The sequence below is a fragment of the Aegilops tauschii genome, chromosome 1 (assembly GCF_002575655.3).
Source record: "Aegilops tauschii subsp. strangulata cultivar AL8/78 chromosome 1, Aet v6.0, whole genome shotgun sequence".
In the NCBI taxonomy this organism is placed as follows: domain Eukaryota; kingdom Viridiplantae; phylum Streptophyta; class Magnoliopsida; order Poales; family Poaceae; genus Aegilops; species Aegilops tauschii.
In genome coordinates, this window is record NC_053035.3 from 299,888,510 (window position 1) to 299,905,211 (window position 16,702).

Below are 16,702 nucleotides of genomic sequence, written 5' to 3' on the forward strand. Positions count from 1 at the left end.
ACTAAATATGTACTTGACTCTAAGATAGTAGCTTCTTTCTGTGAATCATTTTCTACTCATGTTGATCTCCCTAAGGAGAAGTGGTTTAAATATCATCCACCTATTGAAGTAAAGTTTGAGGAATCAGTTATAGTTAAATATGAAATAATTATTTATAACATTGATCGTATTGTTCCTACTGCTTATATTGAGAAACCGCCTTTGCCTATTAGGATTAAGGAAAATGCTAAAGTTTCAACTATGGTCAATCAGAGTAATATTAAAACACCTAAACCCTCTGAACAAATAAGTGTTGAACCTAATGTTGCTATTGTTAAAGATCTTCTGGTTGATAATGTTGATGGACACGCCATATATTTCTGTAATGAAGCAACTAGGACCGCTAAACCTGATTCTAAAGACCTACACTCCTGGTCGAGTCATTCGATTCGGCAACTTGGGTACACCACAGATTCCCGTAGAGAGCTAGATTTCTCGAGATGGGTGTCAGACCATGTCGACGAGCAGCAAGACACACCCGTCCTGATGTTGTTACCAGATCCGACTCAGGACGAGGACGAGAACCTCTCGTTGGACATGGCCATAGGCTCGGATCCAATGATGCAACCTGGGAGCCAGGTTATAGATCTGGTCCCACGCGAGGACCCCAGATTGATGTCAGGTCGGATCCTGGGAAATCTTCCCCTGGCACCGATGTCAGATTGAGCCAAGGAAGAACGCAATGATGCTCTCTTGAATGCGATGTTAGATTCAGAACCTCGCAATATCAGTCGACCCGACGAGGCACCGATTCAGAAGCTCGCAATATTAGACGACCATGCCTCTGCTTATGATGGGATCTAGGAGTCACCCAGTACGGCCAGGTTTTACATACCACCCACCACCCACCTTGTCGCTAACATCGTAGACCTAACAGAGGTCCTACAAAGCGGCTCGGATGAAGCCAAATACCGGATAGCTAAGCACCTAACGTCACCATCACATGAATCAACTAATTAAAATTACAAACTTTCTTTGGCCATTAAAATAATATAAACAAAGTAGCTTGTCGAATTTTAATGTTTTACATTCTTCTCCTCGGCATACCAAGGGCTTACAGCTAATGAATTTAACTTATAATTTTCTTCGAGCGATAATCCTACTCAGTAAGCTGAGCATATGGCAACACCGGCTTCAAATTGGCGTTTGGCTTGATCTCCTTACCATCAGCTCCCTTGGGACCGACATCGGCAACCTTGCTGATATCCATGGTCAGATAGTGTGTCTGTAGCATCACCCAGGCTTGATGAGCAATCGATGCCTTCCACACTCGATCTGAGCACGCACCTCCTGTATACGTCGGGAAAGTTCAAAGAGTGTGGACAAAATTTCCTTCTCGGGCCGCAGAGCCTTCAATACCTTCTCCATCGACAGTCGAGCCAGCTTGTGCAGCTCCTCGAGCTGCTTCAGCTAATCTTTGAGGACCGTGCACCATTCCAAGTCCTGGAACAGAAGCCAGAACCGCCTGGCCTACTCAGGATCTTCATCTTGGCTACAACTATAAAAAAGGCATGCCTACATGGCACTAGGGGGCAGGTCGGAGAAGGTTGCTGGAGAACGCCACACTTGAGATAGCTCAGGAAAGCTTGACTCTCGAATATGCACAACAAAAGATATGGCTTACCGGATGCGATTTCCAAGGCTTCCTTCAGGTCCTCCTTGGAAGATGCGCCCAGAAATGGGCTTCCTTCAGGTCCAGACTGAGGTGCCTGACACTGGCGTGCATGGTGTCCCTCTTGGACCTCAGCAAATTACATTCTTTCATGCGATTACCGCGGTCCTCCTTTACATCAGTCACCCTTGCCTGGGTAGCCTGGCTGATGGCCTACATGTGTGAAAGGTTTGTTGTAGCCTTTTCGAATTAAGAGTATCAATCCCATAGGGAGCACATGAATTGTCTCAGTCTCTCGAATGGTTTTAATGCCGGCAAGTTAGATGTGATCTAAAGCAAAGTGGAACAAGATAAAAACATTGTGTGATTGTGGTGAACAGAAAAAATTAACTTGCAAAAGTAAAATAAAGTGACGCAGGGCATAAGTGAAGCTTGTTGAAATCAATAGGACTAAAGCGCTCTTAGGGGGTTTGGATTTCCCACTAGTATGCGTCTACATGACTCATGCCTAAGCATAATGCTACACCAGATTTCCCACTTTATATGTTTTTATCTGTGGGCGGAGCCAAGTATAGATACGTGCGTGCATGCGGTGGCCTCATATCACATACATCACTACCATTCATCCCCACTCCGGTTACTGAATGATAATTAAGGGGTCTTCCCCCGTGGATGCGGCTTAAACGCGGTCTTCGTTTACCCCCTGCTGTAACGATCATGGACGAAGGGAGATAGGCCCTATCACTAACCTACCTCCGCGCCATCATGACAGTAATAATAACCATCCTTCCAAAATTTGCATTTGTTAGATCATGGGCTTCACCCAGCATCCAAAATACTATTAACATAAATATATAAAGAGGATCTCAAATCCTAATACCAAACGATCTACACCATGGTATTTTTTGCTGGTACGATGACAATTTCATTATTTAGAGCATGGCAAGTTTTTTAATTTGTAATTAGTCCATGGCAATTTTATTTTACAAACCATGGCATTTTGTCTTCACACTACATGGCAAAATGTACATAATTTCAAATAGCCATGTTATTACATGTAGCATGGCAAACACATTATTTAGACTATGGCAATTCTATTAATTAGACCATGGTTTTTTTTCGTAGGTACCATGGCAATTTTCATTGTTTAGACCCTGTCAAATTTATTAATTAGTTCATGGTAACTTTATTGTAGGTAGCATGGCAATTTTTACACGCCATGATAATTTTGCTTCCTACTACATGGAAAACGTACATAATTTTAGTTCATTTCACATGGAAAAATTATGTTTTTCGTGTACTAACTCATGGTATTTTTAAAAAGAAATGTTTATGCACACATGGAAAATTCTTTTTTTCCTCCTGCAAAGTGCTGTCAATAATTTTATGAAATTACAACGTCACATGGCAAATTGATGAATTTTTTTCTAATTCATGGAAAACTTTTCTTTTGTGGAATATGTAATGCTAACATGGCTAACTTTCAGAAATTTTGTACTAACACATGTCTGTATTGGTCCATGTAAAAAATAAAGAAACGATGCTCTCCTAAACATGGCGGATTTTGCTCAGTGACATGACATGAAACATTTTCACGGAAAAATTCATAAATTCTTTTTTATTCAAGTATGTCACTCACATTTTTTTAATTTTTTTGTAGAGCCAAATTTTGTTTTTGGAGTGGCGATTATTTAGAGTAAAATCATGGCAACTCGTTAGGTACTTAAAACCATGATCTAGTGATAATTCAAAGTTTTCATCTCTACACATCAAAATACATACAATATATTTATTATTATTTTGAATTACTGGCTATGCAGTTTCTTTTATTATAAAAAGGATGGCACCTTTGTATGTTTTTAGTTGTTTAATTTGTCTGTGAATTATTTTTAGCCTTTTAAGGCCTCTTTTTTTGTTGCTAAAGCTGGGCAAAAACAACATTTGGGGAGTTGCCGGCAAAAACAACAAAATTGATGCTCCAAACAGTGTGTTTTTGGAAGCATATCGAAGCATTGATATTTTTTTTGCTGACACATCCGCAAATGTGATTCCATTGCAAAAATTTGCACGCGTGTAGAAAAATCTTTAATGTTTCTTGACAAAAAAATTCAGAATATTTTGAATTTCTTACTATTTTTTTGGATTTTACTGTTCATCTGAGAGCATGTGAGCTCGAGCTCACAATAGCACTTTGGGGCCTTTTTTTCTTGCAACGGTTTCCCAGCGAACAAAAACACTCCCTGTCTCCATCCTCGTGGGGGAAAAGATTTGTTCGCCAGGGTCCTCTCACATGGGGAATGATCGCTGGCTATGTGGGTCCAAGAGAAACAATCCCCCAACTCGGTATCTGAAGGGGCACGACGTTGATACCTGGTGTCGCGAATCCTGAGAGTTCGATATAATCCAACTCAAACAAGCAACAGTTCAATAGAATAGAAAGCAGCAACACTTTAGATGTCTTTTACTGTTTTTTTACCCTTACTATAGATATCGATCAGTTCATTTTGCACAAGCTTCACAGGTCGATATTAGAGGTAGAAATAGCAAACAGTTCAGGGGATCCGGCGCCACATTGGGGCGCGGCTACAAGGAGAACAAACCACGATCACCGCTAATTTACAAGGACAATGCCCGGAAACGAAGAACGATATGGACATGAGAGACAGCAACTTTGTAATTTCTATATATACAGCCAGGCCAAGAAACAATTGGTGTGCTGGGCGTTTCAACTTGAGTTCAGTCGTGAGAGGTTCTCTGCAGGTTTGTCATCGTCGCAGCCGCTAATTTAGCTTTGCAAGACATTACAGATTCTGTCTAAATATAGAGAATAACAGAAATGGTGGACTACTGATCGGGCACTTCAAGGATCTGTAGAGAGTTTATTGGTGTGAGGCTCAACCTTCGGGCTGGTTACCTATTTGGCTTGACCTGACCGCCGGCTGGAGCAGCGAACCCCGGGCAACCCAATGTAGAGCTCCGTCTCCACGTCCTCGTCCCTCGGTACCGGCTCCTGCTCTGGCGCTGGCTCGCCACGTGGCTGCAGGGGTGCCACGCTGTTCGGGGCAGGAAGCAACAGCCGCGCCTCAAGGTTGCGCTGCTGCAGCGACGAGATCGACGTCAGTGACTGATTACATGATGGGTGGGAGATTAATTTGCTATGCTCTCTCTGTCTCTTGCATATAAGATATCAGGTACTCTGCAGGTCTACTTGCAAAAAAAAAGGCGAGCAGTTCGGAGTTTGCACTGTGAGAGTGACTGACAGTAGTTTGTTCAAAGTCATCACCTTTCCGCGCAAGTCTTCGTTGTCTTTGAGAAGCGTCCTCTCCTGAACATAGAGATACAAGAAGCATGAAGAATTAGCTGTCGTGTGTACTGTGAGTTATGTATATAGGCTGCTGTAAGATTTTATTTTATTTTTAAAAAACACGCCAGACGTTACTCTGGCCTTTGGGGTTATGCATCAGTTGAGGATATACCTTCTCTTTCAGTTTAGCTATCTGCTGTTCGAGCAGCTGGGTCTGGCGGCAGTGCAGTGAACACATATACAGATTCATGTTAGTTCGTGTCAAATTGAGCAGCTCAGCTGTTTTGTGGAATTCAAGAGTTTTGAACTAGCCAACCTTCTTTCCTCTGATAACGCGGAGACTCTTCTCAATTTTTCCTTCCAGAAAATGCAGTTCTTCAGTAGAGCATCCTCCTAAATTTTCGCCCAAGATCTTTCTGCACCTCATATAACACAGCATTATTTTCTGCTGTCTAAGTATAATTAGGCTTCAGAAAGTGACAAGATTGCTTACCGCTTCGAATCTTCAAGAGCTTCAAGTTTCTTTGCCAAGCTTAGAGCATCAGCTTTGACTTGCTGCAGTTCAGATTCCAGATGATTCAGCGTAAGAATGTATGTCGTCACATCACATGCCATACTATAATGCCCAGAGCAAACATTTAAGTCCTTATTATACATATACAGAATACAAAAGGGCAGTATATTCATGTTTTTGCTCGTAAGATGCGTCCATGTGATATTGCAATAGTGAGCTGGCATAAATTAGTTGCAACAACATTGATGGCTCCTGATTTTTAATTGGTTAGATGGAGAATGGCATAATCCTCAAGGGTTTAGAACTTTAGATGCACCACCATGTCAGTATTAACATTTGTTTTGCTGTATTCATTGAAGCCGTAGAAGTGCATCCGATCCAGTCATTAGTCAACATGGTAAATACAGTACTCCCTCAGTCCGGAATTACTTGTCGAAGAAATGGATGTATCTAGATGTATTTTAGTTATAGATACATTCATTTTTCTCCATTTTGCGACAAGTAATTCAGGATGGAGGGAGTATAAAAGAGAGCATATTGTGATCATATTCCTACATTAAGTACATTATAAGGTCGTACAGGTTTGCCTTTTAGCTAGTATGTATCAATTGAATTTACAGTGGCGTGGATCAATATGTACAGTTGTCATGCCGGTCACTGACAAATTAATATACAGCTGTAAGAGACAAAGCAAATTGCGCCACTGCTATACTGTGTTATGGCTATATTCTGGATAAGAAGACCTCAATATATACAAAATGGGGATGTACTATAACTTTGATATCACTTGTCATATATTGTGAACATAATTGTAATGGATGATTCAAGTCTTAATCAACCAGGAAGTTCATATATTAGGATCTTCACCTGTATATCTGGCTGTACTGTCTTGTTATTAACAGTATCCTTTGTATAAGCCTTATAGCGGTCAATCGATTTCTGCAAGCTGAATCGCACATACAATAAAAAAACTAAAGTTAGAACTTAATAATTACTTTCTGACAAAAGAAATAAAGATTTTAAGCATATTATGGTTGAGCACCAAGAATGCATATTTTGTCAGAGAGATTATGGACATCAAGACATAGAAACAATGTCGGAAAAGGTAAATATTTTTAAGAACAAATTGAATCATTTAGTTTTCAAGAAAAAATAAGGTCGGAAATGAGATACTAAAGAATGTAACATCTGGCTTAAACTATCCTTAAACTTTGCTTCGGTACAACCGCTAGAGAAGTTTACAAATTTTGATGCAGATTAAGGGGTTGTTTGGATAGGTAGTATATACAAAACACAATTCCTATAAACTAGAAAAACTGTCTAACCGAATAAAATCTTGTCTGGCTATTCTAACTAATCCACGTATACGTAGAACTTTTTTCTAGGAAACTCAGAATTTCATGTTTGTACAAAAACGACTATTTGTTGTTTTCCCAAAAATGTGATTTAGCAATACTGGATCCTAACTAACTTCCTCACGCCGTACACTTTTTCACGCCATCCTACTTCCACAACTCACGGAGAGGGGAATATGGATTGTTATCCAAACAAGTAAATCGGAAGACTAGCTTACACTTTCCTAATCCCAAATAGTATTTTTCCTATACTGATTATTCACAAAGCTACTAGTAAAACTCATTTTACTATAAGCCGGCTAAAAACTAGTTTTCTATAAACTCATGGCTAATTATGTATATCCAAACAATCACTAAAGATGTAGATTAGAAGTTACTCCTGCAATCAGAAAGAGTATATAGTCTTTTGTATCCAAATCAATCTATTCAATACGTCTTCTGTATCTTTGGTACACCACCCTTGCATCCTCTATCATGGACCCCATCACTTGTCAGATTTAGAAAGTGCTCGCATTGGGGCATTGCTGCCAAGACCTACACACGCCAACCATGGTGCCAACCACTGCCCATGACTGCATGACCAAGAGATAAGCAAGGTTCGACTAGCTACTGACCCCATGGCCGCACACTACCCCCCTCGTCGCAGCCACGTCAGTACCAGCTACAAGACATTGCTCCGGATTGGAGTCAGATCCGCACCTCTGCACATACAATATGGCGGTACTTCACAGCCAAAGCGCATGTTGTTATAGAACATCTGGATTAATAGGATTGATAGACTAGTCATATCAACAAGGTGCACCTTCTTTTCCGAAATCTCATCTCCAAAGAACCTCCAGGTTAAACGTGCTTGGCCTAGGGTAATTTGAGGATGGGTGACCTATGGAAGTTGATCTCGGGTGCGGATGAGTGAGGACAAAGTGTACATGAAAGACTAGTGTTGGTCCTTGGGGCCAGTTTAGATCACAGGTGGTTGACAAGCATGGCGGCCTTATCTCCAGTAGCCAGTCCGAGGGTGTTACATAATGGTATCAGAGTTGATCCTCGCGGTTACCTGAACGTGGACAAGTTAGTGACACAGTCATTTGCATGGCACACAAAATGTCACATGTTGATGCTGGCACTGGCACACATAGGTATATGCTAAGAGGGAACGTTGCTATAAGGCCGATGATGACAACAAATCCTTCAAGAGAGGCGGGGGTGTATATAACATTCAGGTTAAGATGATTGATAGACTACTCACATCAACAAGGTATACCTTTTTTTTTCTAGAAGCTCTTGTTCAAAGAACATCCAAGTTAAGCATGTTTGGCCTGGGGTAATTTGAGGATGGATGGCCGACTGGAAAGTTGATCCTAAGTGCGCACGAGTGAGGATAAAGCGCATAGGAAAGGCTAGTGTTGATTTGTGGGGACAGTCTAGATCCCAGGTGATAGCCAGGTGTAGCGGTCTCATACCCAGTAGCCAGTCTGGGGGCGTTACATATGTTAACACCAGCGACCTCACATGCCTGGAGGCGGCGACATCTCGGTATCGGCGGGTGCCATGGTTGTGTCAACCTCTGTCTTTGGCAAGCACAACATTGAGCCGTCCGCGACAATATGGGAGATGGAGGTGCGAGTTTGGCAATGAAAGGGAGTGTGATGTTGTAGGTGGTGCTCATGTACAGTGAGCGGAGCATGGACTTGGGCACTGTTGTCATGTAACCCTCGTCGGGGTACGCAAGCTACATGTCGTGGTGGCCTACCGCATGGACGTGGCGCAAACTTTCCATGATTTATCAAAGAAGCCATTGAATGGTGTGTAGGCTGAGCCAATCTATTGATCAATATTCAAGGAGAGTTCACAATGCTTGGCATCATAATATTGCTTATCACGGCATTGGGCCTGAAGAAGGTTTTGAGCATTATAATGAACTCATCTAGGTCTTAAAGTAAGGAATCAACTGTTGCACCAGTAGCATAGAACCATAGAGCCAGGGGCATGCGCAAAACAACCTTGAATGGAGTACGCCTTATTGCAGTGTGAAAGGGTGTATTATAGCATAATTCTACCCAAGGAAGCCATTGGAGCCAACTGCGGCGATGACCGCTTATTATATACATCATAGATACATTGCAATTACATGATTCCCAAACTTCGTTTGGTCTTTAGACAGAGGATGGAAAGCAGAGCTCATGTGGAACTGAACCCTAGAGAGGGTTAAGAGTTCTAGCTAACTTGTAAAGACAGGGTCTTGATCATAGACTATCGTCTCTAGTAGACCATGAAGCTATACATGTCGGTGAAGAAAGCATGCATACTATTACTGTTAGGAAGGGAATGAACAAGCAAAATGAAGTGTGCCATCAATGAGAAAAGACCCACCACTAAAAGAATGACTGGTTTTCCACGCACTCATGAAAGGCGCTAATATGTACCCAAATTTGGGATGGGAGTGCCATGGATTGCAAGAGGCTTCTTGGGTGCATATACTGAAACATAATCTGTTGGGAAATGGGCAAATACCCACAAAGTCATTCACAACACATATTGAGCACTTGGCAAATGGAAGTCAGTACATAGGCATTGCAATGTCCTTTCAATACCCTCATGGCCGTGTCATGTGCCAAGGCAAGTATGGTGGGAATGGTGGAGAGGACGACAAGATGTAGACGCGTCCACCAAATCTTAGAAGGCCATCAATGCAACCCGAAAGAGCTCTGAGGATACCTGCCTCTTGTTGTTGCAAATCCATGAGTGTCGGCTATGTGGCCATAGATGCGCGCAAGGTGACAAGAGCATGAAGGATGGGCTACACAGTGTTGTCAGCAATCCTTGGTGTTCCTTTCAAGATGACAAGGCATCAACCACAATGTTTGTTACTTTGTAATACAAAGCGGGGGGAAACTCTTTTTCGTCAACCACAATGTTTAGCTTGCCCATGTGGAATTTAATGAAGAAATAATAGCCGGGGAGCTTGCTAACCTAGTGGTGTTGAGGGATGGCAGATACGCACTAATCGAGGAGGTACTTCAAGTAGTCACGACCTAGATTATGAGGGATAATCGTGGGATGTTGGAGGATAGGGATGAGGGCGTTTGTGCTTTGGCGTTGTGTCACCTCGAGCGGCGGCGGGGGGTAGATTGATCTTGAGGTAAACCCTCCACTTTTCTATTTATTTCTTTGATGCCGGAATTACGCGAGATTGCCTTGCCTACTAGAGATGGTTTAACTGGGCCCAAGACTTGGTGCTGGTGGCGGTAATGCTTGCCCCACCTGACATGGTAGTGCGAGGCCGGGTGGTAATTTTGATTACCGCCAATTGCATTTCCAACCCCTCGTTAAATGGCCTTATGAGGCAAAAAAAACCTTTAGTTCCCATCTGGCCCAATTAATCAGCATTGATTTTCTCATAATTGAGTGGTTACCGAGCAGTTACTAGAATTTTAATTATTTAGAGAACTGATGTAACTTTCAGCATATTCATTTTCATTTATTTTTTTGCGAGAATGAAGCATATTCATATTCTGTAACCATGGTAACCGCAAACCCTGGCCTCTTGAGTAAAGAAAAGATTACTTGGTAGCCAAAACATTGCTACTAGCATGCCCGCTCTTTAAATTGCAATGGATGAAACTCTAATTGTGATTTATCAATTCTAAATCCATATTTGGATGCTGTTTGCTAATTTAGTTCAGCCGTTGGATATCATTTGATGAACCAGATTCGAAAGTTATGTGACCATGTGAGGATCGCATGGCCGAAGTAACACATCCAAGACTAAAGACGTACTTGTTTGGCTCAAAGCTGACTTTGCCATAATGAATAGTACTACGTGAGAAATCCCATGCACCATTCTTTAGTTGTACTCGCTTAGGTTAGTTAGCTCTAATATCTTGTACTTATGGTTCGGAGACACCTTAACCAATTCTAAAGATGTGTAATTCTAAATATATTTTCTATCATATGTGGATAAGAACAAACTAAATATTAGCCTACCAAGCTAATCACAGATAAGATGGGGAATAAATGATTATTATTTAAGGAAATAAATTTGTCATACTTAACGAAAAATAGCTTGTTTGGGAAAAAATAATCATAATTAATGCTCAATGTTTAGTCCAATCACTACAGTACCATCGGCAAAATATAATTCTGTTAAAGTGGACGTGGACAATAAATATTGCATGTGATATTTACTGTACTAGAAAATTCTATACTAAATAAAAACATTTACTAATTCTTATAAATACTTTCATTAATAATGTTGTATACTAAATAAATACGTAGTATAGTAAAGTAAGTTCCTTCAGTGTGTATCTATCATTAACTTGTCGGTAAGCATACAATATAGAAATCAACACTTTATCTCACGAAATGTTTTCTAATTATTCCATAGACTAGTGTGAGTACCACCTGAACATATTTTTGCGAGTTAAAAGAATAGCCTAATAACATGAATTTTAGCAAAACATAGGCAACACTTTGTTTTCGGTAATATAACTGGATTCCTTTATCAATAGAGTTGCATAAAAGATAACATGCATGCATGTTTCGAATTCGAAGTGTGTGAAGAAGATCTGGAAGATGAAGATACCGCTTAAGAATAAAATCTTTGCATGGTATCTTCGTCGTGGAGTCATTCTTGCTAAAGATAACCTTATTAAGAGGAATTGGCATGGAAGTCCGCAATGTGTCTTTTGTCACCATGATGAGACAATGAAACATTTATTCTTTCAATGCAAATTGGCTCGTTCTATATGGTCAGTCATCCAAATAGCTTCTGGCTTGTATCCTCCTTGTAGTGTTGCTAATGTGTTTGGCAACTGGCTACATGGGATTGGTCACAGGTTTAGAACCCTTCTCAGAGTGGGAGCGCTTGCCGTTATTTGGTCGCTTTGGCTCTATAGAAATGATAAGGTTTTTAACGATAAAAGTACTTCTCTTATGCAGGTTATCTACAGATGTACCGGGACTCTTCGTTTATGGTCCTCTCTACAATGTGTGGAGAATCGAGACCTGTTTATGGAGGTGTGTACACGATTGGAGGCTACGGCGAGGGATACTTTTACCCAACATGGGTGGCAGCATGATCTTAGGATTGGCCTCCCTCCGCTTTAGGCGTTATACGGATACTGCATGTTTTCCTTGTATTTCGCCTTTTTTTTGAATGAGAAGATATTGTTTGGCTGTGTGCATCTTAGTTATGCAGAGGCCGGGTGTAATGCTTAAATCTTTTAAGTAATAAAGCGCCCCTTTTCGAAAAAATATAACTGTTAAAAGATAGAATACTCGATCTAGAAAGTATACTTGTCATATCAAACTATCGATGGATATAGTATTAACTCCGTCCCAAATTAGCTGTCTTAGATTTGTTTAGATACGGATGTACCGTGTTAGGTACATCCGTTTCTAGACAAATCTAAGATAACGTATTCAGGGCAGAGGTAGTACAACTTACTTCTTTCAATATTGTTTTTTTTGAGGAAGAACGGCAGTGGGAGAGGCTCCCACTGACTTCTTTCAATATTGTTGCCATCGTTGCCAGCTATACAATTATTAATTTTATAAATATCTTTTAAGATTTAAAGAAAAACAATAATATAGAATTATAATAGTAATAATTAGATAATAAAAGGGAGCTTGGTGTTTTCCATGGAACTCTTCATAATAATTAATCTTGTTATCAAAACAGTTCCTTCTTTAATTCTGAAACACTGATCAGTTATTTTAGATTGTTCCTTAGTTACAACGGAGTGATCATTGATTACACAAGACTCCCTTCGTCCCAAAATAAGTAACTCAACTTTGCACTAAGTTTAGAAATCTTGTAGGAATTTTATAGGATAGGATTTTCAAAGGAAAAATCCCTATGGAGCCCTTTGGTTTGTAGGAATGCATTCCTATTCCTATGTAGGATATTATCCAATCCTTCACATTTCAAAGGAAAAAAACATTAGCCTAGACTCAATGGAAAAAATCCTATCCCATGCATCAAATGACATCTCTTTCTTTATAGGAATTGAGATGCATGTCATCTCACTTGCTATGGAGTTCCTATTCCTACAATATTCCTATCCTATGAACCAAAGGAGGACTTAAAGTTAGTGCAAAGTTGAGTCACTTAAAAAATGTTAGTGCAAAGTTGAGTTACTTATTTTGGGACGGAGAGAGTACTAAAAAATCTAGAAGGAAAACAAAGAACGCACATCATATGGTGCTTATAATTCTCAGCGCAAATAAAAATTCCCAGAGTTGATACTCACACACATACACACATAGACAATTAGACATGACACACATCTGCTTTATATGGTCTTGTATATTTGAGGCTATATCTTGGCACAAGCTTATGTTACTAGGACTTGGTTGTTTTATAGACAAAGGAACAAACTCTACTAAGCACGGCCAACTTTACAAGCAATGGTAAGCATCAACTTTGCTTCTACTACTCTTCCTTACCAACATGAAACATCTAACTATGTTGAATGCCTCAATACATCGCTAACTTGCACATATTATTTCGTTGGAAGGCTGTAGAAAATATCCTTAACTCATCCTAGTAAAATTACAGTTTGCTTGTTAGCTTCAAGTACAAAGATGAATACATATAGTCCCTCCGATCCGTCCAAAATAAGTGTCGTTGATTTAGTACAACTTAGTACTAAATCAGCGACACTTACTTTGGGATTGAGGGAGTATAAACTATATGACAAATTAATATTAACAAAAGGGACGTACTTTTATTATCGCATTTACCAATTGGCTATGCACGAACCTATCCGAAGGCCTGCCTGGCACTCCCCTCCTAAGGAAATATAAGAGCATTTAGACCACAAGTTTAGTGATCTAGACGTTCTTATATTTCTTTACCGAGGGAGTATGTTTGAATTGGTTCAGTCACACTATATATAGCCAAAATTTAAGACATGTCTACATACTTGGTTGGGAGAAGATGTGTTTAACAGTGTTGGCAGGAAAATTCTACCAACATGGAGATAGAAAAATTACCAATTATGGCTTTGATCATATGTACCGAAAGTTTAGGCCAAAACATGGAAAAACGACCTGCCATAGTATATTAATGATCGAAACATACTACTATGATTTCATACAGAAGTTTAAGGTGGATTAGCCCGCGGTCTACCAAAGTAATAAGCTCTCTATCGTACAGTTAACTTAAGACGAATCAGCTGATGAGGGTCAACGCATGAAACCCTACAGGCCCAGGCGATCGAAACATGTAGTTTTCCTGCTCAGGACTAAACTAAAACTCGTCAAATGCGAAGGACACCCGGATCAGAAAGCTCCCCGAAACTACAGTATCGCATGTACCACAGAAACTGACAAGGAGCGCGGACCCCAACCAATCAAGCAAGAAATCAGCGTACGGTGCCACTGTGACCAAGGTCACTCAGCCGAATCACAGCCCATACCACGAACGGAACTGACGCGACTGGAGAGCGGAAGAGAAATCAGGTCAAATCAGCGGTGGTACTGCGAAGTGCCAACACAAGAGAAATTATTACTTTGCTTCTATAGGTGAAGCTCGCAGTCCCGAGTCCGGACGTCACATGAGCGTTTTTCTCCATCTGTAGCCGCAGCCTTCCTTCCTCGGCCGCACCGCAATTGCTGGGCACGCCTGCCTCCTTTTACTCCCAGCCTCGATCCCATTGGCTGTTCATCATTAATTTCGGCCTTGTGCTCCATCCTCCATGTACCAGCCACGATCTCATGTGTGCCCTTCATTTTTCAGAACCTCTTTGACTCGGTAGCAGCCGTGATCGAAAGGAAAGAAAGAAGGAGAAGAGGCCAGGGAGAATGCAGGCTGCGAGGCTCCATGAGATACTGCGGGGGGAGTGAGAGGGAGCTGGAGAAATCGAGGGGGGGAAGAAAAGCAAAAGCCAAAAGCCAAAAGGTGCGTGCGTGTGTGTGTGTGGCAAAAGTGAGAGAAGGAAGAGCGGCCTCAAAGGTTGTGGTGTGGTGTGTGACATTTGTGGGAGAGACGGAGACAAAAGGCAGAGCGAGCTAGCAGGCCTATGCTTTTTGATTAGCTGTGTGCACCGGGTCCGTACGGACACTTTGGGGAAGAATGGCAGCAGCAGCTACAAGAGTTCGCGGCCTCCAATAGCAACCGCTGCATTGCAAACGCCGGCTAGACGGCCGGACGGTGTCGTCGCCTCGCCCATGAACCCAAGAACCCAAGAACCCAAGCAGCAACCGGAATTTCGAATAGCAGCAGGGAAACTAGATTCAAGATTTGGCGTTTGCGTGGGGGTACCTGGTGGCGCTGGCGAACTCGTAGAGCCTGCCGCGAGGGGAGAAGACGACGAGCGCAACCTCGGCGTCGCAGAGCACGGAGAGCTCGAAGGCCTTCTTGAGCAGCCCATTCCTGCGCTTGGAGAAGGTCACCTGCCGGCTCGTCGCGTTCTCTATCCGCTTCATCTGCGTCTTGCCCCGCACCATCCTTCCTGCCGCTGGCGGAGCTCGATCGATCCCCTCTCCTCCGCCGAAAACGGGCCAATCACCAACTGCGCAGCGCGGTAAACAACGAACGAATTAAGTGAGTAAATCCGAGCCAGCGGAGATCAAACGCGATAAAAAGGGGTAGATCTGAGAGGGCAGGGCGCTCACCAGAAATGGCTAAGCGAGGAGAGAGGGAGAGGAGCGGGGAGGGACGGCGCGTCCGCGGCTTCCCTTTCTGGTCCCTGCCCGCGTAGCCCGGAGAGGAAAGGGCGTGGTGTGGGGTGAGTGCGGGCACTGTGCACTGGATTTATAAGGTAGGGAGGAAAAAACTCAGCTGCCGATTAGTGGACGGGGTGGGAAGGCGGCCGGAGGGAGAGAAGGTATCGAAGGGGTAACAAATGGAAGCCACCCGGCCAAATAAAGAAGGCGACTACGCGAGGAATTTCCCGTCCTAGGAAAAATCAGGGGACCCGCCCAGGAGCCCCCGTTGGAGCGGCATTGGCCGTCGCCGCGGAAATTAACGTGGAACTCCCGCCCGGAGGATGACGAGTTTGTGGCCGCAACCCTCGAACTCATGCGTATTTGCAGCCAAGTTTAGATGTGTGGATGTGTGTGGGTGATTAGCAATGCTAAGAGCATCTACAACCGGACCCCTCAAACTCGTCTCAAACGCCCGGGCAAGCCGCCCGGTCACTGGCCGGTCACGATTTTCTTGACCCGGACGGGCCTCTTAAACGGCCCTCAAACGCCCAGGCTGACCGGCACCCCCCATATCCAGCCCAAATATGGGGCGGATATGAGGGCGTCCGGGCACGCTAGCCACGTCGAACCCGACAACCCGATCCCACCCCAAATTGCACCAAATCCCTCCCCCCAGCTGCCGAATCCATTTGCTCTCTCTTCTGTTCTTTCTCCTCTGCACCGTCCGGCTCGCAGCTCCGCCGCCGCGCCCGCTCCGTAGCCGTTCCCAGGCTCTCCGCCGCCAGCTCTGGAAGAGCACTCCCGTCCTTGCCGCAGGGGACGTTGTCGCCGGCCCGGACGCCCACCGTGGTACGTCCGACAACTCTCCGACTCCGCGCCTTGCGCTTGATGTGTTCGACACATTGACCGTCTAGAATTATTGTGATTTTGTTAGGTAAATGATGGATTCCGATGCTTCGTCGGACGAGGAGTATGGACCGACAAAGCTTGACCAAATGATTCAAGATGAGTTCTTTGATTCGTCGGATTCGGACGAAGAAGTGGGCATGATCATGCTCATGAGCATGCAAGAGGAAATGGACCGGCAAGTGGAGCATATTCTCAACTTCAAGGGATCAATCAAAGGGAGAAGAGTGATCAACCGGGACAGAGTGTCCGGAGCAAAGCTACTGCACAATGACTACTTTGCTCCCACACCTGCTTTCCCGGATGATCCATGGTTTGGT

The 16,702-nt window shown here is 42.9% G+C and overlaps 1 protein-coding gene across 2 annotated transcripts; it reads right to left on the bottom strand.

The window, feature by feature from the left end:
* Positions 1 to 4,203: 4,203 nt before the first annotated feature.
* LOC109747184 (MADS-box transcription factor 56) lies at positions 4,204 to 15,625 on the bottom strand. Of its 2 annotated transcripts, none has more exons than XM_020306270.4 (8): positions 15,444 to 15,625; positions 15,091 to 15,340; positions 6,337 to 6,415; positions 5,449 to 5,510; positions 5,272 to 5,371; positions 5,128 to 5,169; positions 4,935 to 4,976; positions 4,204 to 4,745 (listed from the first exon to the last, which is right to left on the bottom strand). In XM_020306270.4, exons 2-8 carry the CDS (start codon positions 15,273 to 15,275, stop codon positions 4,566 to 4,568), a joined length of 690 nt encoding a protein of 229 aa, XP_020161859.1. In that variant the 5' UTR covers positions 15,276 to 15,340; positions 15,444 to 15,625; the 3' UTR covers positions 4,204 to 4,565. The 2 variants fall into 2 exon arrangements, with proteins under 2 accessions (XP_020161859.1, XP_020161858.1); XM_020306269.4 differs by having other exon boundaries at positions 4,204 to 4,748.
* Between the last annotated feature and the right edge of the window lie 1,077 nt (positions 15,626 to 16,702).